This window comes from Poecilia latipinna, unplaced genomic scaffold, assembly GCF_001443285.1.
Source record: "Poecilia latipinna isolate Pla-1442-1.1 unplaced genomic scaffold, P_latipinna-1.0 Scaffold1278, whole genome shotgun sequence".
Lineage (NCBI taxonomy): Eukaryota > Metazoa > Chordata > Actinopteri > Cyprinodontiformes > Poeciliidae > Poecilia > Poecilia latipinna.
In genome coordinates this window covers 1-23,230 of record NW_015113894.1, presented here as the reverse complement: position 1 = coordinate 23,230, position 23,230 = coordinate 1, and the positions used below count along the sequence as shown (strand labels likewise).

General features: G+C 40.3%; 1 protein-coding gene across 1 annotated transcript; it reads left to right on the top strand.

The window, feature by feature from the left end:
- Positions 1 to 3,105: 3,105 nt before the first annotated feature.
- notch2 (notch receptor 2) lies at positions 3,106 to 23,227 on the top strand (the record flags this gene model as incomplete). Its single annotated transcript, XM_015054791.1, has 33 exons — positions 3,106 to 3,412; positions 4,605 to 4,812; positions 4,940 to 5,073; positions 5,419 to 5,541; positions 6,017 to 6,250; positions 7,494 to 7,649; positions 7,738 to 7,923; positions 8,547 to 8,660; positions 8,772 to 8,885; positions 8,972 to 9,205; positions 10,513 to 10,623; positions 10,731 to 10,923; positions 12,281 to 12,426; positions 12,617 to 12,730; positions 12,852 to 12,971; positions 13,055 to 13,207; positions 14,068 to 14,296; positions 14,439 to 14,640; positions 14,918 to 15,071; positions 15,253 to 15,437; positions 15,546 to 15,678; positions 16,421 to 16,672; positions 16,836 to 16,948; positions 18,236 to 18,771; positions 18,867 to 19,196; positions 19,601 to 19,746; positions 19,913 to 20,114; positions 20,214 to 20,301; positions 20,396 to 20,549; positions 20,634 to 20,953; positions 21,760 to 21,907; positions 22,185 to 22,282; positions 22,475 to 23,227. Coding segments are annotated over 33 exons (6,690 nt in total), but the record flags the coding sequence as incomplete, so codon positions are not given.
- Positions 23,228 to 23,230: the final 3 nt, after the last annotated feature.

Here is a 23,230-nt window from a genome sequence, read left to right as displayed (position 1 = left end):
TTATCATCTTGTCTGCCTGTGTGCTGACTTCACAACACCATTTACGTTCCAAGGGAACTTTTTAGACTTTCAAATCATATTTCCACGAATACCGCTTAGGTTGTTCTTTGAATTATTATTTATAGGCCCCAAATATTTGACACAAAACATATATAACTTTGTAGGATTTCATTTTGTTATTTCTTAGGACATTGTGTGTCAGCTTGTAGAGTTTTAGACATATGGATATTTCACATTAATTTTAGCATTACTGGGAAATTTAAATAATACAAGTAAAAAACAAGGCTAGAACATTCTGTAAAATCTAACAAAGTAGTGAAATTTCTGATGATAGATAGGTTTGGACACCAAAACTTTTATTCCCATGTAAAGTGTCTAAAATCACACACAGGCCTCATGACTAGAACGTCGTTACTGTGAATTTTGAAGGAGCTTTGCCAGTAAACCTCAGACACACAGTTTGATCCGCTCCTGGCCGATGAAGTAAGAGTGACCTTCATGGTGAGATTGGAAGAGCTGTCTGAGGCGTTCGTAAGGAAGATTGTAGCAGCTTATGTCAACATAGTTGGACCTGAACAACCAGTAAAGCTCAAACAATACAGCAGACAGACTCTTACTATTGTTGACATGAAAGTACATGTCTGTGGAATCTGAAAAACTCACATTTAACTTTTTCATACAGACAAGTCTGGCAGAGAACTTGTTCAGCATAAAATCTACCTTTAAAATCTACGTTGTATCGGAGGGTTTCTGAAGAAATTGTGCGACCATCTATCAAAAAGCTAAAGAAAACAAAAAGCTGGAGCAGAACTGAACCCTGCAACATGACCTAATTTATACCAGTGACCCCATCAAGGACAGGCTGAAAAGTAAGACACTGAAAGCCAAAGCCAGATGTGGCACCGGGGCCTTGACCAATGTCAGAGACTCGTACGTGGAATTGATTTCAGCCAAAGGGGAAAACACTAGCTATCAGGGCATTGAGGGTTTGTTGACGTCTTGTTTAATGGATGAAAATAATATTTAATGAGGTGTGATATTTTTTACCACATGGTTGCGTTTTTCCTAACATTTTAACTTTTATCCAAATACTTAGTGTTTTCTTCAGAGAAATGTCATTTTTATTACAATTGTAGGTTTGTTTTTCAGCTATGCCTGAGAACGTCATTCTTAATCTGTCAGGAATGTACTTACAATCAGCTTATGAGTGAACGGACTCGAATAAGTGCTGTCTAGTTTAACTGCTGATAACTTTTGAGAGCTAATTAATTAAAAATGATCTGATTACTGTCTTTCTGATTTATCTGTGCATCCATGCTTAAAGAGACAGAAAACCATCAAAATAAGCATATAGCGTTTTTCTTTTTTTTTTTTTTTAGGTCTGTTTATGTGTCTGTTTGTGCCTTTCATCTATAAACAGGCTCCTTTAGACTGGGACTTTAGTGTCAGATGTTTGTTGTGAAGATTTTTCTGGTGACTCACACATGTTACCAGGCAGAAGCTTCTGGGATATGATCGATCTGTGGGCCTTTGGTTTGACGTGATTCATAGCTCCCCTCCTTTCTCATGCGCTTACAACCTAATAGCTTCAAGCTGCTTTGGGGTGGAGCAGCAATTTCTAACTATAAGTTAAGTGTGAGATTGAATTTCACACAATTCTCTTCTTCACTACCTCATTTAAATGTTACACTGCTGTTTTCGGCTTCTCTTCTTTATTATTATTATTTTATTTTATTTTTTTTACATTTTATTAACCTGCTTATTTGTAAAGCGACTTAAAATGGGATGTTAGTGTGTCCTTGTGTACATGTGCGTGTTAGTTCCTGCGATGTGTATGTCTGCCCTCAATTGTATTACCTCAGCTCCTCAAGGGAGGAAAGTTTAGAGGCCTCAGAAAGAGGCAGCAGGTCGTGCTGTCGCCCACAGTCCCCAGACAGCGTGTCTGCCATGTGCCACTGCCGACACAAAGATGACGAATCTATGCAGCACGCACAGGAAACTACCTGACTACAGACATTTTTGTCATTATCTATGCCCAAAAACAGCCTCGCATAGAGAAGTGATGAGTGAGAGTGGGGAGTGGGAGTAGCTGTGAAAAAACAGAGGAATAGAAAGTCACAAAGGGAACATTGTCTCGGATAAGATCCCTGGTGGACACGTTGTGCAATATTATAAATGTCTCCAAGCTGCCCTGCATGTGGATGAATCACTTTACTGAAAAAGAGCAAAATCGAACCAAAAAGGACGATGAGTGTGATTTTGTAAGCTGTAATGATTAAAAGGGAACATTTTTTTTTAGGTTGAGCAAAATACGTTGTGATGAGAAATTTGCTATGTAGTGTTTATGTTGGGATTCATTGCTGCGGCCCGATCACTCTTCGGAAATGTCTTCTCGCTTTTGTTTATAGTTTCTGCCAGGCACATACAACAACATCCATATAACCTTACTCCACATCCTTCTGCTTTTCAACTTCTCCTTGTCATCAATGACCTAGATTTAACCCTTTCACAGAACCGGACCTTCCTAGTTTCTCTAAGAGGGGCTTTTGGGGCAACAGCTCTGGGCTCAAAACACTACCTGTTGCAATTTTTGGGTTGGGGTATCTATGCCTGTCAGCTTCTCTGAATTAATGTTCTATAGCAAAACACAAACCACTAAAACGAACATAAGAAGACTTTTAATAAGCAAAATCAATTTCCCCTTAAATATTTGAACTAACTGAACACCACTTTCTTTCTAACTCTCCTAGAGGGATGTGGTTCCCCACATACTGCTCTTTAGGCCACTTTATAGCAGCAGAGAGTAATTAGACACAAGTATTCACTGGTGCTCTTTGATGTGTGTTTTAGAACAGGATTTGTTTTGCAGATGATACTTGCAGCATTCGGCAGCAGCTGTCTGATGTGGTGTACTACATCCACCTCACTGAAACTCACTCTTGTTTTGTCTGTTTGTGTCTTTTTAAAGCACACACACACACACACACACACACACACACACACACACACACACAGGATTGTCTGCTTCTTCAATTCATTGTTGCATTGTCTGCACTGAGTACTGGTTAGCTTTAATTCCTTTGTGATTTTGTCCGTTTGATCGATAATTTCTATGTTTATTTTCTCTGTGTATACAGGTGTGCTCCCGGTTTTTTGGGAGAGTACTGTCAGCACAAGGACCCTTGTCAACCAGGATACTGCCTGAATGGGGGGAACTGTTCTGTGTCCATGTCAGCTGGGGTTCCTGTTCCCGGTAGCGCCATCTGTACCTGTCCTCTCGGCTACGCTGGACAGCACTGCCAAACTCCCCAAAACTCCACGTGTTATCCAAACAACCCATGCGCCAACAAGGGGGTCTGTACCCTGCTGTCCCTTGCCCAGTACAAGTGCGAGTGCACCAGAGGATGGACAGGTGAGATGATGTTTAATCAGCTCTTTCATCCCAGAATTATTTGATACAAGGAAAGATAACCCTGGTGTCTGTTTTTGTTTTTGTTGCTTCTGGACTGGGCTAATGGTTTTTAACTTGCTGACAGCGGCATTGCTCTCTTCATAAGGATAACTTCCCTAAATTGTTTCAGCTGTGTTTTTTTTTTTTTTTGGCAGTGTCACAAGAAGATGGGAGTTTATGAAGTGAAAAAGGGCTTTATTAGCAAAGATTCAGTTCAGGAAATTCCATCAAACATTTTGAAACTGCTCTGATTGCCTAATCTGTTGCATTTTTCCCCTTTAGTGTCACACCGTTGAGTCATTGCTAGGCTTAATATCTGGCTGAAAAAATCTGACTTTCTTTTGCGTTAGGCCCCATCAAAGCACACACTCTCAGAATTTGCCCATCTTCATCACTTTCACCCACCTATTACCTCAATACAAAGTTACTGAGAAATCCAGAACATACGAATGGGTACAAATTAGTCATGGGCCACGGGTGATTCTGTGACAGCCTTTCGTAAAAGTACCACAAGACATTTAAAGCTTTCACATCAAACAAAAAAAAAATAATTACTCCCACTACTGCTGTAACAATATGACATATATTTACAGCTGTAATAATTAACAATAGTATAGCCAATAAACATTTATTGATTGTTTGGAGTTGTCCAGCAAAATTGGAGAACTCAATATGGCAATATGGAATAAATACAAGCCAATTTTTGTTGCCATTTTCAAATAAACATGTTTGTTGTACAGAAAATTGCAACTTTTTGGTGTTCTGCTTGTTATAGAGCAGCACAAGTCTAACAATGGGCTATTTACTCAGGTAGCCAGCGCTTTCCCATCTATCTCTTTGAAAATAAGTTTAATGGGAGCAGAGGTGTTATGCAAAATCGACTTTTTGAGCTTTACGTAATCTTATAATGTTATCCCCTCATCAAAGACATAACTAAAGTGTTGCTTTGACACATTTTAAAACAACTGAAGGTAACATAATTACGTGACTGTGCCATAAAATAGCATTATATGCTTGGAAAATACATAAGCCTGAGGAACTGCATGCAGGTTTGATGTCTAACCCCTCCACATCTGCAGAGCGTCACTTTTTCTAATGAGACCAAGGACAGCTAAAGCACCGACATTAAGCGCTTTGTTCCCCTGATTCCCAGGTCCACACTGTGAGCATGAGGACAGCTGTCTCTCCAGTCCGTGTGCCAACGGAGGAAGGTGCAGCTCTCTGCCTGGTGGCAGCTACACCTGTTCCTGTATTCCTGGCTATCAAGGCCCGCGCTGCCTTAACGACACAAATGAATGTGCAGACACACCCTCACCCTGCCAGAATGACGGCAAGTGTGTCAACACCCCTGGCTCTTACAAGTGAGTTTCCAGTGATCACGTGAAAAACGTCGCTACTTCCACATGTTTTTTCTTGAAGGAACAGCAGACAGATTATGCTGAGTTTGAAGGAGTTGATTGAGTGAAGTGAGCTCTGCTTTTGCTACAGGTGTGGCTGTAAGCCAGGCTTTACGGGCCTCCACTGTGAGAGTTCATACATCCCTTGCTCGCCTTCGCCATGTCTGAACGGAGGCACCTGCCACCAGATGTCTGAAACCACCTACTCATGCCACTGCCTTCCAGGTAGGACCATTAAGCTTGCATCCTAACACACCTGCCAACACATTCTTATTGAGATGCAAACATTGGAAGTAAAAAACTAACAGTCACAGTTGAATTTTTTAATTGTTACTCTGTGCTGTTTGCAGTGCAAACAGTTTGATCTTGATCTTTGTTGTATTAGCCACATAGCAGCCTGTTACATTTAGCTTATGGAAACAGCAAACACACTCCTGTACTGTTTATACCAGGACATACTTTATTCTAATATCAATATTCAAAACAGTTGTTTGTTTGTCTTCATGGACACACCATTGAATCGATGTGCGCCATATTTTGACAGATGTCTCTGTATTTGTTTGATTCCAGGTTTTAATGGAACTAACTGTGAGAACAACATTGACGACTGTCCTGGCCATCATTGTGCCAATGGAGGAACATGCATAGATGGAGTCAATACCTACAACTGTCAGTGTCCTCCAGAGTGGACTGGTAAGAGAATCATATGTTTGTCTGTAGTTGGGATTAAATTAATCCCATTCCTAGAAATCGGTGTGTCTGTGACTAGACATGTCCTTTTGGACTCATGGCTTTAAATATTTATTTAAAACTATACATTTTTAGAAATTTAAAATATCTGTATAAAGATATTCTGAATGAAATATGTCCTCTGTTGGTAAAAAAATAAATATATATACTTATATATCTGAATCTGTTTTTAAGTGCCTGTCATGAGTTTAAAACCAGCCTGCAGAAACACAATCAAAGGAATAAATATCTAAAAGAAAGCTGGACACTGTGGGAAAGTTAAATTATTATATATTTTCAATCTCTGTCCAAAGTGACTTCCTTCTGGAAGTGGGTCATGCTGTTTCACCAGAAATCGACCGACCTCAGTTATGACGAAAGCTGGTGCCCAGAGTGTTATTTTAACACGTCTTCTCCTGTGTTCATTTCCCATCCACAGGTCAGCATTGCACAGAGGATGTGGACGAGTGTCGGCTGCAGCCAAATACTTGCCAGAATGGCGGTACATGTAGCAACTTGATCGGCGGCTACGTCTGCGTGTGCGTCAACGGCTGGAGCGGCCCTGACTGCTCGGAGAACATCGATGACTGCGCGACAGCCGCATGCAGCCTGGGCTCCACTTGTATCGACCGTGTTGCGTCTTTTATCTGTGTCTGTCCCCAAGGAAAGACAGGTGCGCTTACTTTAAGAAGACTGTGAAAAAAATACTTTTTCTGTCACTTCAACTTGATACTGATTTTTTTTCTTATTTTTTCTAGGAGATATTATTGAAATAGTGTTCCTGTCTATTTAGTGGAACCAATAAATCAAGTTATTGTTATTAATTTAGAAAACTGATGACACTGCTTTGAAATTAAGCATGGACCTGTAAAAATATCAAAAGTATCTCTATATGATGTATAACATGAGCTTCATTCTTTCATTTAAAACAGAAAATAATTTCTCCTCTTGCATCTAAAATAGTGTGAAATATATATTACAGTTAAAATGTATTTAATATTTTATTATTGATTTAGGCTTAACCAAAATGATTAAATATTGTGCTCTGTTTTACTGTTCCCTCTTTATTGAGGAACAGAAGTTTGAGAAGGCAATATTAGTTAAGTAACTAAGTACGTAAACTTTATTTACATAGAAACTTTCGCAGGTCCAAAACAACAGCGTGCTTTACAATAATAACAAGCATAAAACCAAAAACGCAGAAGCTAAAGCCTAAAAGTAGAGATAAATCAACATACTATACATTTAACAGAACAATTATGCAGCCAAACTCTATCTAAAACCCAGTCTGAATGACTGGGTTATCTACTAATTAATTAACTAGTAGATAATGAATTACTATCTATTTGTTATTAATTATTAATAATTAATAACTAGTATTATTAATACTAGTTATTAATAACACTAGTTATTAATAACTAGTATTAATAATACTAGTTATTAATACTAACTAGCAAGTCTACGACTGCAGACTTGCTGAGCAAGTATGCAGCCGGTTGCTCAGCAGACTTTTAGAGTGATTGCACGGTTATAGTTCTCACACCATGACTGCCTCTGTCTTTCTTTCCAAATTTGTCCTTCTGCAATCAAGTCATAAGCCTTGTTTCAGTCAGATGAGATGCAGATGCATCACTACAAAACCTTGTGTGATAAGCTTGATACTGGCAGCCAGCCCATGCCAAATAGAGAAATTACATAACGCAGTGTATGCTTACTTACATTTTTGTGATCTTAACTGATGGCTCATTTTTTTGGAGCTTGACCTTAAAAATAATGTCAGATGTTTCTGTGCAAAAACCCCATGAAAGCACAGGCAGGAGCTTCAGCAGTCGCTTCAAAAGTTTTGTTGTTTTTTTTCCCTTCACATGGGAATCGACAATTTTTACTAAATGTTTCTATCATGTTGTTTTCGTCAGGTTTGCTCTGCCATAGAGACGACGCCTGCATCAGCAACCCCTGCAGAGAGGGCTCACATTGCGACACCAACCCCATCACTGGGATGTTTAACTGTAATTGTCCACCGGGATATGTAGGCAACACCTGCAACAAAGACAGAGATGAATGCAGCATTGGTGAGACAGCGTCTGGAAATATTTTCCTGCTTAGCTTAGGTTTTTGTGTGTGTTTTTAATTGTTTTTTTTGTTTTTTTTCACTAACAGGTCCCAACCCATGCGAGCATGGCGGTCAGTGTGTGAACACTGACGGCTCCTTCACTTGCAACTGTGTCAAAGGTTACTCTGGGCCTCGGTGTGAACAAGATGTCAATGAATGTGCCTCCAACCCCTGCCTGAATGATGGCACATGTCTGGATCGCATCGGGGAATACACCTGCATCTGCATGCCTGGTAACTTATTAAGAAGCTGAAAAATGACCACACAAATTCAAAAAGAAACCTTAAATGAAGCTTTTTCAAGTAGTCAGTCTTTGTTTTTGTTTGTAAGTAATAAAGCGAGGCAACTTTATTTATGCTACACCTTTCATAGATAAAATCACAAGGTGGTTTATGGAGATTGCGATGTGGGCTTATGACAGTAAGAACAACTGATAAAAACAAGAAGTAGAACATTTAACTAAAAGCTTTGTCCGAATAAAAGTGTCCTAAGCTGATTTTATCGGAATCAACAAAATCGGCAACATGGTCTGTCTGACTTCAACAGACTTCAAAATATGTTTTGAAATATCTAGATGATTTCTAAGCAAAAATATGAAAATGCTTTAAAACAAGACAACATACGTCTGCCAAGATAGTACTTTTAACTTGCTTATATTATTAAATGCAATGAAACCACTTTCATTTTGTTTGGAAAAGTAAAGTGATGCAGGTGGAATGGTTCATTTAAAAAAGAACTGAGGAAAAAAGTAATTAAAAAAAGGAGTTTTGTTTGTTTTTGTGCCTATTTTTGAGCCAGATTGATGTAAATCCACTCACATAATTATTGTTTTTTTTGCTTCCCCTAATACCTACAGGATTTGAGGGGACTCACTGTGAGATTGACGTGAATGAGTGTTTGAGCTCTCCCTGTCTGAACCAGGGTAAATGTGTGGACCAGGTCAGCCGTTTTGTTTGCCAGTGCCCAGCAGGTCAGTTTGGCACAAACCCGTTTTCACCTATTTCTCTGACAGATCCAAGTCTTCTAGAATTTGCTTAGTACATTCCTTACTTCAGCTTGTTTTTCTATAAAATGTCCTCAGGTTTCAGCGGAGATATGTGCCAAATAGACATCGATGAGTGCTCCAGTACGCCTTGTTTGAATGGAGCCAAGTGTATCGATCGACCCAACGGATATGATTGTGAATGTGCAGAAGGTGAAGGCGAATGCCACGTTTGGCTTCAGCTGAAACACTATTTTAACTCCTTGTGTCTTCACTTTAACAAGAACTTTTCTTCATAGGCTTCGCTGGTCTGCTTTGTGAGGAGAACATCAATGACTGCGATCCACCACCTTGTCATCACGGTGTGTGTAAGGATGGCATTGCCACCTACTCTTGTGAGTGCTACCCTGGCTACACAGGCTCCATCTGCAACATCCAGGTCCAGGAGTGCCTCAGCAACCCGTGCCAAAATCGAGGGCGCTGCATTGACTTGGTTGATGCATACCAGTGTAACTGTCCATCAGGAACCTCGGGTAAGTGATTGGCCCATTTGAACAGTTACCGAATATCTTGTTTCTGTTAGAAAAAGCGATCTTTATTTATTCAGAATCCGCTTTATTCCCCAAGTTGGTGCCTACAAATGAGGAATTTGATTTTGACTTCCACTTTTTCCTCAGTGAAGACATTTTAGATATGAATATATGAAAAGTGATTTTGTGTACATACAGTGTTTTCAAAAAAGGGGAAGACATGGTTGGATTAGTGTGAATATGCATGGTATCTGTCTGAGCACTTTCACTATTAATTGTTTATCAGAGAAATGTGTGGGTTTTTTTTTTTTTCAATTACTTATATACTTTGGAAACCAATGGAAATGCATATTCTGATTGATTAAAGTTTAATACTTTAAGTATTGGTTAGTTTTTATGGCTCTAAATTTTTTATAGTTGCCATTTAAGTAAAGTTTGTAGTTAATATAGTATCACATTTTCTTGTTAAAATGAAGGTATTTTAAACATTATTTACCCAAATCCACACCAAATCCTTGATTATCTTTATAGTAGTAAGAGTTGTAATTAGATGCTTTGAGTCATCTTTGTTAGAAATAAGCTAGTAGAATTTAGTGGATTATTAATCCTTAAGCATAGAAAACACTGATGAAAGTCCTATTGCCACTAAGTATATAATATCTTTCTTTCCATTTAAAGCTCCCATGCACAAATTCACTTCATGCATTCTATCTTGAACAGTTTAATGGAGAACTTTGTTAAATGCTAACTTTGTGAAAATGTGTTTCCAATTTGTTGTTGGAGAACTCAGAACTTTGTGGTGCATTTTGGATGTTTAGAAATCTAAATGTCTGTTGCTTGAAACAAGTGCCACCAGTGTAAAAGCTGTATGCATTATTGGGTTCAGTACCACCCTTAAAACTGGTACTGTTTTCACTAAGCCTAGTGTCAGGTCACCCTATTAGATTTTATGCTCCACTTCCTCTCCTCTGCTGTGCCTTCCCCTTCTTTCTCTATCCCATTTCTCACTTCACCTTTAGTAAGCATTTTAATAATGTTAAGCACTTATGTTGTGCTTGCAACATTCCTGTGTGCTACTTAGTCTGTCTCAGTTCTCCTTTTATAAGGTCTTGCTAAATGTGCTTTACTTTGAGTCCAACGCCCCCTACTGGTGTAACCTTAGATAAAGTCTGTTTCCACAGATTTTGTGTTTTCTCTAACTCCAACCTTTATTTGCGTTGGTCATCCGCCAATCAACATGAAGCTTTTGCAGTAACAGCAGTAATGTATTAGTTAAACTGTCCTCATCTTTACATTGCTATTCTCTTCAGGTGTGAACTGTGAGATCAATGAGAATGACTGTGCCAGCAACCCTTGTAAGCACGGAGAGTGCCAAGATGGCATCAATGAGTACAAATGTGTGTGTTCCCCTGGATACACAGGTATGTGCTTTAGTGAGTAATATCACTAATAATGATCAATTTAGCTTTAGTCCGAGTGTGCTAATGAACGTTTCAATGTGGCGTACACCTGAAAAACTCTTCAACAGGAGATCAGTGTGACGTCAACATCAACGAGTGTAACTCAAACCCATGCATGAGTGGGGGAACCTGTGTGGACATAGTGAATGGGTTCCAGTGCCTGTGCCCCCCCGGGACCTACGGCCCGCTGTGCCTTTCAGGAACTGATCACTGTGCTTCCCAGCCTTGTATTCAAGGAGATTGCATTGAGCAGCAACACAGGTAGGCAAAACCACTGATTCCTGGGCTTCAATGTCAGTGGGAACATTGGTTGTACACTAAATTAATATTTACTTTCTGCTTGTTGTAAATGTTATAGTTGCGTTATATTCTGCCTTTACACATGATAAATCTGCCCTTTGGAAATTATGTCTGAAAGTAATGATTGATTGACAGCAGAAATAAGAGTAAATTAAAATAAACTTTTTAAAATATTAATTACAGCAGCCTGAACATGTATTGACTCTTCTCACATTGAGATGAAGAGGCAGATTCAGGTTATTTTATCCAAGTGCATCCAGTTGCCTTCTGAAGTCATTTAAGTGGTGAATAGTCCTCCAGTTGGAATTAGACCAGAGACTCTAGTTAGTTTATTAGCCACTCTTTAGCTTATATTTTAGAAACTGTAGAGTACTCACTATTCAGATGCAGAGACTCCTATTATTGCAACCCAGAAAAGGAATTAGAACGAACTTAGAATCCAGAAAAAATTTCCAGAACAGGAACATTTAGTTTTTATTATTGCTTAGTGAGTGTGGCGTACTTATTACTTTTACAAATTTAGAGCATACTTAGAAAGTCCAGAGAATACTTAAACTTATCTATCGGGCCTCAATAGGAGTATCTAGTTTATCTAGTTTATTTACTTTAGATCAGCATTAACTTAATTTCTTTTTTTGCTCTTTCCTTTGGTTTGTTATTTTGTTTGTATTTCCTTTTAATTCCTGTAAAGCACTTTGTATTGCCTTGTTGCTGAAAATGTGCTATATAAATAAAATGACCTTTACCTGTAATCTGGACATTTTTTATTGCTAGGGATTAAGTTGCTTATTTTATTCTTAATTTACTGTCTGATTTCTTTATTCTAGTTAATATTTATTGTAAAAACCAATGTAGACACTGATTTTCTGACATTTTCTAAAGTTCTGCTTTAGAACTTTAGAACTTGTTGGTTGTTCTTGCAAACAAAAACACCTTGTAAAAACATATTTATAAATTTCAAATGAATCTCATCATCATTTGTTATTAAATGAAAGACTTAAAATTAAACATGTAGGACATGGATGTCTTGACTGTGGACATGACGAGGGTAAAGAGACTTGAACAATGAGACTGTCCCACCTAAAGGAACAGTCTGTTAGCTACCATCAGATGTTTTGATTGTACCTTTTTGTGTTATTGATTCAAATGTAAATAGCAATTTGTTTCTTAAACTTTCAATATTTTCCACAAGTTTGCATTTTTACATTAAACTGACTTTATATTCACACATGGTAATCAGGCTAATAACTAAGGAAACAGACATCTGATGCCTTTAACTGACTTCACACTCTGAATTATTGGTTTTTCTCTCATCAAGGTACCGATGTGAGTGTAAGCCCGGTTGGGTCGGGCAACACTGTGAGCAGCAGAAGAACGAGTGTCTGCCGAATCCATGCTTAAATGGGGCCATCTGTCAGGATCTGCTCAATGGCTACACCTGTCATTGTAAACCAGGATTCAGAGGTAGAGCTATGAATACATTAGGCAAATATTACTTCCCTGGATCCTGGGAATGATGTTCCCATTAACTAGTGTGTATTTCAGGATAGTCAGTGAAGGCTTTATAAAGCAGTCGTTAGATGAAAGCATCCTTCTAAAACAGTGACTTCAAGGAGATGTGAAAACTGAGCAGAATTATTTCTCGCCTCGTTAGGGGTCAACTGTGAGAAGAACGTAGATGAGTGTGCATCAGGGCCATGTCTGAACCACGGCATTTGTAAAGATGGAATCAACAGTTACACTTGTCAGTGTAATGCTCCATTCACAGGTTAGAAATGTCACATTTACATCACCATGTCGATCCAAGCTCTGTCAGAAGCAAATGGCCGCAGCTTGAGCTTCTTTATTATTGTGTGAAAAGTGTTTGTACATATTTTGTGCCACAACAGGAAAACACTGTGAGGTGGAGCAGGTTCCCTGTGCCTCCCATCCATGTGAAAGGGGAGGGGTTTGCCTCCCGTCTCAAGATTACACCTCTTACACCTGCCGATGTCAACCTGGCTGGCAAGGTACCTGTCTGAGACAGATATGTGATGTGGTGCACAACATAAATGCTGCTGGCTTTGCTAAGGGAGTTTATTCATATAAATAGGAAAACGCTGCAATGAAGACGTGAATGAATGCATGAAGAACCCCTGCCTGAACGGTGGCCGCTGCATTGACACCCCAGGAAGCTATGTGTGTCAATGTCAACGTGGATACAGCGGACACAACTGTCAGATAAACGTAGACGACTGCTCGCCAAGTGAGTTTCACTCAAGCTAATGTGTTCCCCTCATTTGCACATTTACCTACATGAAACTTGTACTGGTAATTTTTCTTTTCTTTTTTTTTTAATGTTGCGTGGATAAAAGGGAAGCAAGAGCCTCACAAACATGAGATGAAAAATGACATTTAAATTCTAAGAAAGAGGACAAAAGATTTAGGATTCCAAAAAAGTGTTGCAAACATTATTTATTGTTATTTGTGTCACTTTAAACAGACCTTCAAAACTATGTGAATCTAAACAACACATTTTTATTAACTATCATATTTGTGAATGTTTTAATCCTTTTAAGGATACTTTGTTTACTATACTACAACGTTGCTTTTTAGGAAAAACAATACCATAAAAATCTATAAATCCGTTTTCCTTAAGTATTTGCATATTTTTAATTATTAGATCTGGAGATGGGTGAGTGATTAGGAGCAGCATTAATTCTGATTGATCTTTTTTTTTTCTACAGTGTCAGATTGGGACAAAACTTATGTAAAATTAAGAATATTGTGTAAAATAAAATTATCTTTTAAGTCTATTTAGTCTAATGTAATCATATTTATAATTTATCTGTTCACTTAAAAGAAAACAACAGAAACAAAATAATGATCATGGATCAATGATTGGCAGCCACATTGATTATGATGCCTGTTATCCAGCAGCGACAGATTTTAAAAACACTCACCTGAGTCCCGATGGTCTGCAGTAACATATATATTAGACATTAAAAAAATGTTCTGCTTTAAACAAATTAGTCTTTTAAAGTACTTCAGCCTGAAATATACATATCAAATACACACATATGTTACTGGTAAATGTCACCATTAATTTAATTCTGCCCTGACTAGACCCGTGCCTGAATGGAGGCCAGTGTGTGGACAAAGTGGCGAGTTTCTCCTGTGATTGCCGCGCGGGTTTTGAAGGGGATCGCTGTGAGACTGATGTGAATGAGTGTGCCAGCGAGCCCTGCAGGAATGGAGGCGTCTGCCACGACTACGTGAACAGCTTTGTGTGCAGGTGCCGACCGGGCTTCAATGGCATCCAGTGTCAACACAACATTCTTGAATGCACAGAGAGGTGAGCCAGTTGATCAACTTTTTATCCATACCAAAGGGATGTTATGATAGAGAAGAAATATTCTGCTGTTAATCCTTCAACAGACATCAAATGTACATCAAATTCATATTTAAGAAAACTTTCCTGTTATTTTTCTCTCCAGCTCCTGCCTCAATAACGGAACTTGCATTGATGACATTAACACCTTTTCCTGCCGGTGCCGGCATGGTTTTTACGGAATGTTCTGTGAGTTTGAGCACAACGAATGTGATTCTCAGCCCTGTAAAAACGGAGGCACTTGCACAGACGGCCTGGGGACTTACCGCTGCACCTGTCCTGTGGGATACAGCGGACAGAACTGTCAGGTAAAGTGCTTTGTTTGAGAATAACAAAAGAAATCTAATGTTTTGTTGAATTTAAAATATTGCAGTGATGGTTAGGGTGTACTATAAGAAATATTCAGTTTTTGTTTGGATGATGAATCAGCTGATATTTTTTCAGTTATAAAGGGATGATTAGTTTGTTCCAAAATATTCGATGTCTGTGGGTATTTTTTGTTTTACCTTGTGCTGTCATCTTTACATTTAAAAGACTTTTTATTATGTTTTTTTTTTTTGTTTTTGTTTTTTTTTTCTTCTGCAGAACTATGTAAACTTGTGCAACCAGGTGAAATGTAAGAACGGTGGCACCTGCTCTCAGACAGCTACATCCTGGACCTGCCGCTGTCAGATGGGGTGGACAGGACTTTACTGCGATGTCCCCAACATGTCCTGTCAGGACTATGCTGCCAGGAGTGGTGAGGGAGGGATTATTTCAGTTTCAAAGCAATTGGCCATTTATGCCAGTGTCACACATAAACAACTGTTTTATCTGCGAACTACCCGTTTTCTATCAAAATATAAATCTGATGTTTCTGCTCAATATCGTTGTCCTAAGTTTCATTCTAAACATTTTGGTCCTTGTCTACATCACTGCAGGTTTGGTAGTGGAACGTGTATGTAAGAATGCGGGTCACTGTGTTAACGTGGGGAACTCCCATCAGTGCAAGTGCCAGTCAGGATACACTGGCAGCTACTGTGAGGAGATGGTGGACGAGTGCCAGTCGAATCCCTGTAGAAATGGCGCTACATGCAAGGATTATCAGGGCACATACGAATGTGTAGTGAGTACATTCCTCTTTTTTGTTGTTGTTTTTTTTCTCTGCACGTCTCTGAAAGTGGTCGTTGGGTGAAAAAGAACAAAAAAATAAATCTCATTTCATTGTATCCAGTGTAAACCAGGCTTCCAAGGAGTGAACTGTGAGTATGACGTTGACGAATGTCACTCTAAGCCCTGCCTCAACGGAGGAAGATGTATCAACCTCATCAACCGCTTTACATGCATCTGCCCACCTGGAACGCACGGTAGGTCTAAACCCCTAAATTGTTTTAGGTCTGTTCGGATTAGCTAAATTATTTATTTTTGCTAAATCCCAGAATAAAGAGCAGGAGAATTGTGTTTTTTTTGTTGTTTTTTTAACTCAGAAGGTTTCATACATTTCTCAGGCTAAAAAAGATCTTTTCCAAACACTTTAGTTTTAGTCTCATTAGAACAGGAAAGTATTGTTCCCTGAGTGTTTTTACAAACTTTAATCGAAATTTGAAAGTTTGTTTTCTAAAATTGTGAATTTGAAAAATGAAAGTAAAAAAACAAAAAACAAAAAACAAATATTGCACTCATTACTATTCCGTTTAATAAATAGAAATAATTTTGGTAATCTTAATTGACCTAAAACATGAGAAATGAGAAATTTAGCCCGATTTAATGTCAGACAGTGGAAAAAAGAAACTTTGTTTCTATTAATACAGTGTACATAAAGATCTGGTTCAGCTTTCTGTTTTTTTGAAAGCCTCATGTCTTTATAAGTTATCTTACAACTAATATGGTTAGGATGTTTTTTTTTTTTATCTTAAATGTAGTCATTGCATTTCCTCTGTTTGAATGTGATGGAAGAAAAGTTCAAACACACCACCCTCTGCTGGTGTCTGGAGCTTTGACTCTTACATTTCGGCTGTACAGATGGCGTGAAGTTCGTGTAAAATCCTCCCTGAAAGATTTGCTTCACTTGGTGCATGCGTGAAGTAAGATCTTTTTGCTGTTCTGCAGGAGTCCAGTGCGAGGTGAACGAGGATGACTGCGCCCCCAGCCCAGGCTCCTCTGAGCCGCGCTGCAGAAACGGAGGACAGTGTGTCGACGGCGTGGGCCGCTACACCTGCTCCTGTCCTCCAGGGTTCGTTGGGGAACACTGCGAGGGCGACGTCAACGAATGCCAGTCTGGACCCTGCAGTGCTGCTGGCAGCCTCGACTGCATCGAGCTGGTCAATGACTATCAGTGTCTCTGTCGCCTCGGATACACAGGTACGTGCATCTTACCTGCTCAAACTGGTGGCACGCAAGTAGAGCGATTTTCTGTTGTTGGTGTGACAGCGTCACGCAAGACCCTATTGATCTTTCTGCCTTTTGTTGCGGATTATTTCTTAACCTTCTCGCGGGTCTGTTTCTCCCCTCCTGGTTCCTTTAGGTCGCCATTGTGAATCCATGGTGGATCTGTGTGTGTCGAAGCCGTGCCGTAACGGCGGCGTCTGCACCATGAACATGAGCTCAGTACATGGCTACATGTGCACTTGTCCCCCTGTAAGTCATTCTTAATTTTGCTTTTATTTCCATCATTGTCCGATAAAATATTAAAATTTTTTTGTTCTCGTAAACTAACTTATTAAATGTATTTAATGGCATGCATATATGTTTAATTTTTAAGATATCCAACATTCAAATTATGAACTGAATGCAATTCAAAGTCTTGTATTTTAAGAAACCAAAAAGGTTTTTTATTATTTTCTTAGTATTTCTGTATGAATTCTAAAAATTATGTATTAAAATCTAGTATATAACTAATTTAAAATAAGTATCTTTACTGTGTACTTACAGGTTTGCGCTGGTGCATTTTAGCTTGCTTTGTCTATAAAATATTTATGGTGGCAAGAGAAAAATGCTCTTTTAACTTTAAATAATTATTGCTAACCACTGTTTACTCCTCATCAAAGGATCCCTGCCTCCATGTAACATTTAGGGCTGCAACTGATTATTTTAGTAATCGATTATTCTACGATTATTCTACGAGTCATTGGATAAAAAATGTGCATATTCTGCAGATTTTTCATTTAACCACTTAAGCCTTTTGTGTACAACATTAGAAATATATTAAACATGCTATTAAACAATTTTGACTGCCTAAAATGTCAGCATGTGAGAAGCTCAAGTCTTTTTGATACAGCGTAGAGCTGATCTGTTGATTACTGGTGATCATAGTTGGATTACAAAAAGTATGCAATAGATTTGTTGAACAAAATTTGAACCAGGTGAAGCTAAATCTACGTCACTTGAGGGGTTTTGGGTAGAACATATTTACAGACAAATGTATGTCAGTTGCACAATGTATACTTTCTTGGACAGTTTTGACTTAATTTTTGCTTTAAGTGTGTTCTTTTAGCAAATGGCCTTTTTAGAGTCTATATGCTTCAGTTAATGATTAATCTTTTATTAATTTAATTGATGAATATTTCAGTAATCGATTAATCACCATTAATCTGAATAATCGTTTCAGCCTTATCAACACTACTACTTTCTGTTTGTGTATCATGAGTTCAGGCTAAAGGTGACGATGCTGCCAGCTGTTTTCTTTTCTTTTGCTGCTATTCTCTCTCTCTCTTTACTAACCGCTTTTGTTTGTCTACCCTAACTTCTTGCTGCCTCTATGTTTTCATGCTTGCTTTAGAGGGCTAAACCATGGCTCAGGTAAAGTAGAATCTCATTTGTGGGACCAACTAGAAATAATGGAAAATAATCTACAAGCTTATCTGGTGCTTTATGAGCCTATGAAATATCAGTGTAATAACTCAGCGGTAACACTGTGTTTCACAGGGCTTTTCTGGATTCAGCTGTGGTGAAATAGAGGATTTCAACTGTGCAAGACTGAGCTGCCAAAACGGCGGCCGCTGCATGAAGTCACCAGTAGGACAACTGTATTGCCAGTGCCAGCCGGGCTTCAGCGGGTCACACTGTGAGAAGGAGCAGATGTGCTCAGTGGCCTGCCAGAACGGAGGAACCTGTGTCAAAGACCCGTCCAACCCGTTTCAGCACAGCTGCCAGTGTCGCGACGGCTTCGTCGGACGATTCTGTGAGAACAAAATACGTGAGCTTAGGCCTCCGAGATGCCCTTATGCGCAGTGTGAGTTACGACTAGGAGATAACGTGTGTGACGAGCAGTGCAACAACCATGAATGCCAGTGGGATGGAGGCGACTGCTCGCTCAACTGGCCGCAGCCGTGGGCCAACTGCACAGCCACAGTCCCCTGCTGGGATCTCTTTAAGAACGGACAGTGTGACAAGGAGTGTGACAACCCTGGCTGTCTCTTTGACAGCTTTGAATGCATGGAGGTCCACACAAGCCCATGCAAGTACGTCACTCTCCTCCTTGTTCTCTTGATGATCTATAAAAAGCACCAAAATTACTTAAAGCAATTAAAAAAAAAACATTCCCTGTGTTTTTAAGGTATGACATGTACTGCAAAGACCATTTTGGAAATGGTATCTGTGACCAGAGCTGCTACACAGAGGCCTGTGGATGGGACGGACTGGACTGCTCTAACGACGTACCGGCTGATTTGGCAGCCGGCACGCTGGTTATTGTGGTCCTACTGCAGCCAGAGGAGCTGCTGGGAGATCTGAGGGGTTTCCTGCGCTCCCTGGGAGCCCTGCTCCACACCAATGTGCGGGTGAGGCTGGACGAGAACAAGGAGCCGATGGTGTACCCTTACTATGGAGAACAGAGACAGACTGACAAAAGCAGAAGCAAGCGGGAGCTGGCCAGAGAGGTTATTGGGTAAGAGTGGCTTGTAATGGGAAATGGTTTCTGCTCAGTCTGGCAATAACGGAAAAATACAGAGTTTTTTTTTTCAGTACAAATGTCTGGTTAAATAAGAAAAGAAAAAAACTACTTTGGAGAAATATGTTTTTTTCCCATAATTTCTTCTCCCATTGTGTAAATATTGTTATCATCTGTCCTTGTATATTTCCTCCCTTCTTTGTATCCTTACTTATGTCCTCTTTCCACTATGTTTTCCTGTGTCCTTACTTCCTTACTGTGAAAAGTTCAGTCTGGAAAACTGGTGAACTTTTACATGACAGTGTGTGTAGGAACTTTGTAGTTCCCTAATCAATGGGTTAAAATAATCAGTTGATATTTTATTGCTAACTAGTTTGGTGTTTTGACCTTTGTCGACGCAGCTCTTTGGTGCACCTGGACATCGATAACCGTGAATGCTCCAAGAGCTCCACCTCCAACTGCTTCTCCAACACGTCTACGGCCGCCTCCTTTATCGCAGCGGCTCACATCAAGGCCGACCTGCCTTACCCACTGGTGTCTGTTAAGAGTAAGTAGATCTACCATCACACACCTGCAACATGATTGAACAGTTTCTCTTTTGACAAACAACACTTTTGCTGAAATCTGTTTTTGCTTCACTACATCATATCTCTAATTATCCTGAAATGGATGATTAAAAATTACAGCCATATCTACCTTCCTCTTAAAAACAGGTGCTCCAACAGAGGAGTCCCCCTCTATATATCCGTACCTGATTGGAGTTGCCGCTTTTATCGTTCTGCTGATTCTGGTGCTGGGGATGCTGGCAGCCAAGAAGAAACATAAACATGGAGTTCTGTGGCTCCCCGATGGCTTCCTGGCCACCAAGAATGACAAGAGGAGAGAGCCTGTTGGACAGGACGACTTTGACATGAAGTGAGTCAATGTTCACATCAGCTACAAGTGAAACCCAACATATAAGAAACTTGTGATTCATTTCATTACATTATAAAATATGTTTTCATCTTGTGTTAGGAATTTCAAGACCCATAATGGAAGCATGGTTGATGGAGGTCAGAGTCAGAGATGGCTCGATGATGAAACTCCATCCAAAAAGCCAAGAGTATGTGGATGATAACTCTTACGTAACAGTTCGTCGATGGTTAAGGTGTGGGGTTTTTTTTTTTTTTCAAGCTTTTTATTTTTTTTTTCCCCAGACTGAAGACAAGCCTCTGCTTTCCATCCCAATGGATGGAGGTATCGACCGTAGAGAGTGGACCCTGCAGCATCACAAAGCTGCAGACATCACTCTCACTCCTCCCCAGGCTGACTTAGATGCTGACTGTCTGGATGTTAATGTCAAAGGACCTGGTGAGACGCCGCTTCTTCTATCATTTTACAAGATGAAGTATGAGGAAGTGTATTTAGTTCTTAATTTTCTCTTTCCTCACTCAGATGGCTTCACCCCTCTGATGGTGGCGTCCCTGCGTAACGGTGGAGGTCCGGACTGCAGCCTGCATGGAGACGAGGAAGACGAGAGCGGAGGAGACGAACCGGGACCAAGTGTCATTTCCGATCTGATCGCTCAGGGCGCAAATCTGATGGCTCAGACCGACCGCACAGGGGAAACCGCTCTCCACCTGGCCGCCCGCTACGCCCGGGCCGACGCCGCCAAGAGACTGCTGGACGCCGGAGCGGATCCCAACGCTCATGACAACATGGGCAGAACCCCGCTTCACGCCGCCGTGGCAGCCGACGCGCAAGGAGTCTTTCAGGTAAATCAGCTTCCTGACCAGAGGGACGAGAAGTCCTGGAAAAACCCAAACACCTTTTTAGATTTTGTGACGCTACAACCACAAAATTCTGTTTATGTTAGTTGCTCTAATAGCTGGATTTAGAGCTTCAGAATTGATGAGAGAGAGCAACTCTTTATACTTTATTAGGTGAGATCTGAAGGAAATTTGTTTCACTGAATTTTAATTATATTCTCTAGATATAGTAGGGGACTCAACACAAACGCATGCACTGATCTTGTCACAAAATATCCCAATAAAACACACTGCAGTGTTTGGCTGTAATGTGGAAAAGTATTTGCAAGTCAAAACAAAAATGAAGAATGACAGTACAAGACAGTCATTAGGCCTGTCACGATAACAAATGTATTAGTTATCGCCGAAATTATTTCAATAAATGATAATGTTGTTTTGAGACCATTTTCAAGTAATATATATAATAATTGTGTAATAATGCAAGTTCGCCCTCTCAAAGACCTATAAACTCTAATTTTATAAGGAACACATAACAAATGGAATATATCCAAAGTTAAACACAGCCAAAAATAACAAATGAAATGGAAATAAAAACTACCAACTGAAACCAGAAAAAAATGGATCATGAAGTCTCTTAAAATAAAATTTCCCTTCAAAAAATATTAATCATCAGAATGGAAATTATCAAGCTCCTTTTAATGCATCATGCTATTAATTGTAGTTGTTTTTAATTATGGTATCAGCTTTGTTTAGTCCAAGACAAATTTCCCCAGGTTTGTTTTCTTCACGTATCGTTATGTTTGTTTTTCCAGATTCTGATCCGGAACCGCGCTACAGAACTGGACTCCAGGATGAACGACGGTACGACGCCGCTGATCCTGGCAGCACGGCTCGCTGTGGAGGGCATGGTAGAAGAGCTGATCCACTGCCACGCTGACATCAATGCTGTAGACGACCACGGTAAGACAGCAAATGATAATGTTGTTGTTGTTGGTATGCTTGCTCTACGTGAGCAGGGCGGGCTACATTAGGTTCATCAACCAAAATGTGACTGCAGAGGGATTACGCCATTTTATAAACATTGTGGTCATTTACACCCCTTTTTGAGTCATATTGTTGACATTTTGGCAGATTTTTAAAAAAGCAAAGAGTAGAAATGGAGATCTGATTTTAAATATCATCTGGAAAAATAACATCTATTTAACAAACTATATATATATTTTTTATCAACGTTTAGGTAAATCTGCTTTGCACTGGGCGGCTGCAGTTAACAATGTGGAGGCTACTCTTGTGCTTCTGAAGAATGGAGCCAACCGCGACATGCAGGACAATAAGGTTTGTTGTTATTATAGTTATATTTTGTGTGTGTTGGTTTGTCCTGCAGTTTTTTCTGACAGATGAATATATCTATCATCATGTGATGCGCTTGTTACTACACATTTGTTACTGTATAAATATTGAGGGGTGTTTCTGTTGGATCATTGCAGCCTGACATAAATTAACAGGCTGCATCGTTGTTTGTTTCAGGAGGAGACCCCCTTGTTCCTCGCAGCACGAGAAGGCAGCTTTGAGGCGGCTCAAGTTCTTCTCGATCACTACTCCAACCGCGACATCACCGATCACCTGGACCGGCTGCCCCGCGACACGGCTCAAGAGCGCATGCACCATGACATAGTCCGCCTGCTGGACCAGTACAACCTGGTTCACAGCCCACACAACGGCGCCAACCACATGGGTGGAGGTGGAAACTCTGTGATGTGTGGGGCGAACGGTGGAGGCTTCATCGGCATGCGGCCCGGACCCCAAGGCAAGAAGAGCAGAAGCAGAGGAGCTGGAGCGAAGGCCGGGGGCGTCGGCGGGGGGCCAAAGGAGCATAAAGACTTGAAAGTAAAGAGAAGGAAGAAACCTGCTGGAGGAGAGGGTCCGGGTCTGGCTGCGGCGGGTGGAGGAGGTGGAGGAGGTGCAGGTGGAGGCAGCACTAATGGTGTAAAGGCAGCAGGAGGACTTCCTACAGAGAGCTCGGTCACCATGTCGCCTGTCGACTCCCTGGAGTCGCCTCACTCCTACGCAGGCGACGTTTCCGCCGCAGGCTCCAACACCGCCAACTCCCCTCCCCTCCTGAGCAGTCCCACCTCCAGAGCAATGCTGCCCCCGGTCAGCCACATGCTGGGGCAGCAGCAGGGCTGGGGGGGAGTGGCCAAGCACGGCTACAACGGTCACATGTTTGGTCTCCTCCCGCACGCCATGAGAGGAGCGCACGCCGGCATGAGCCACGGCCAGGGC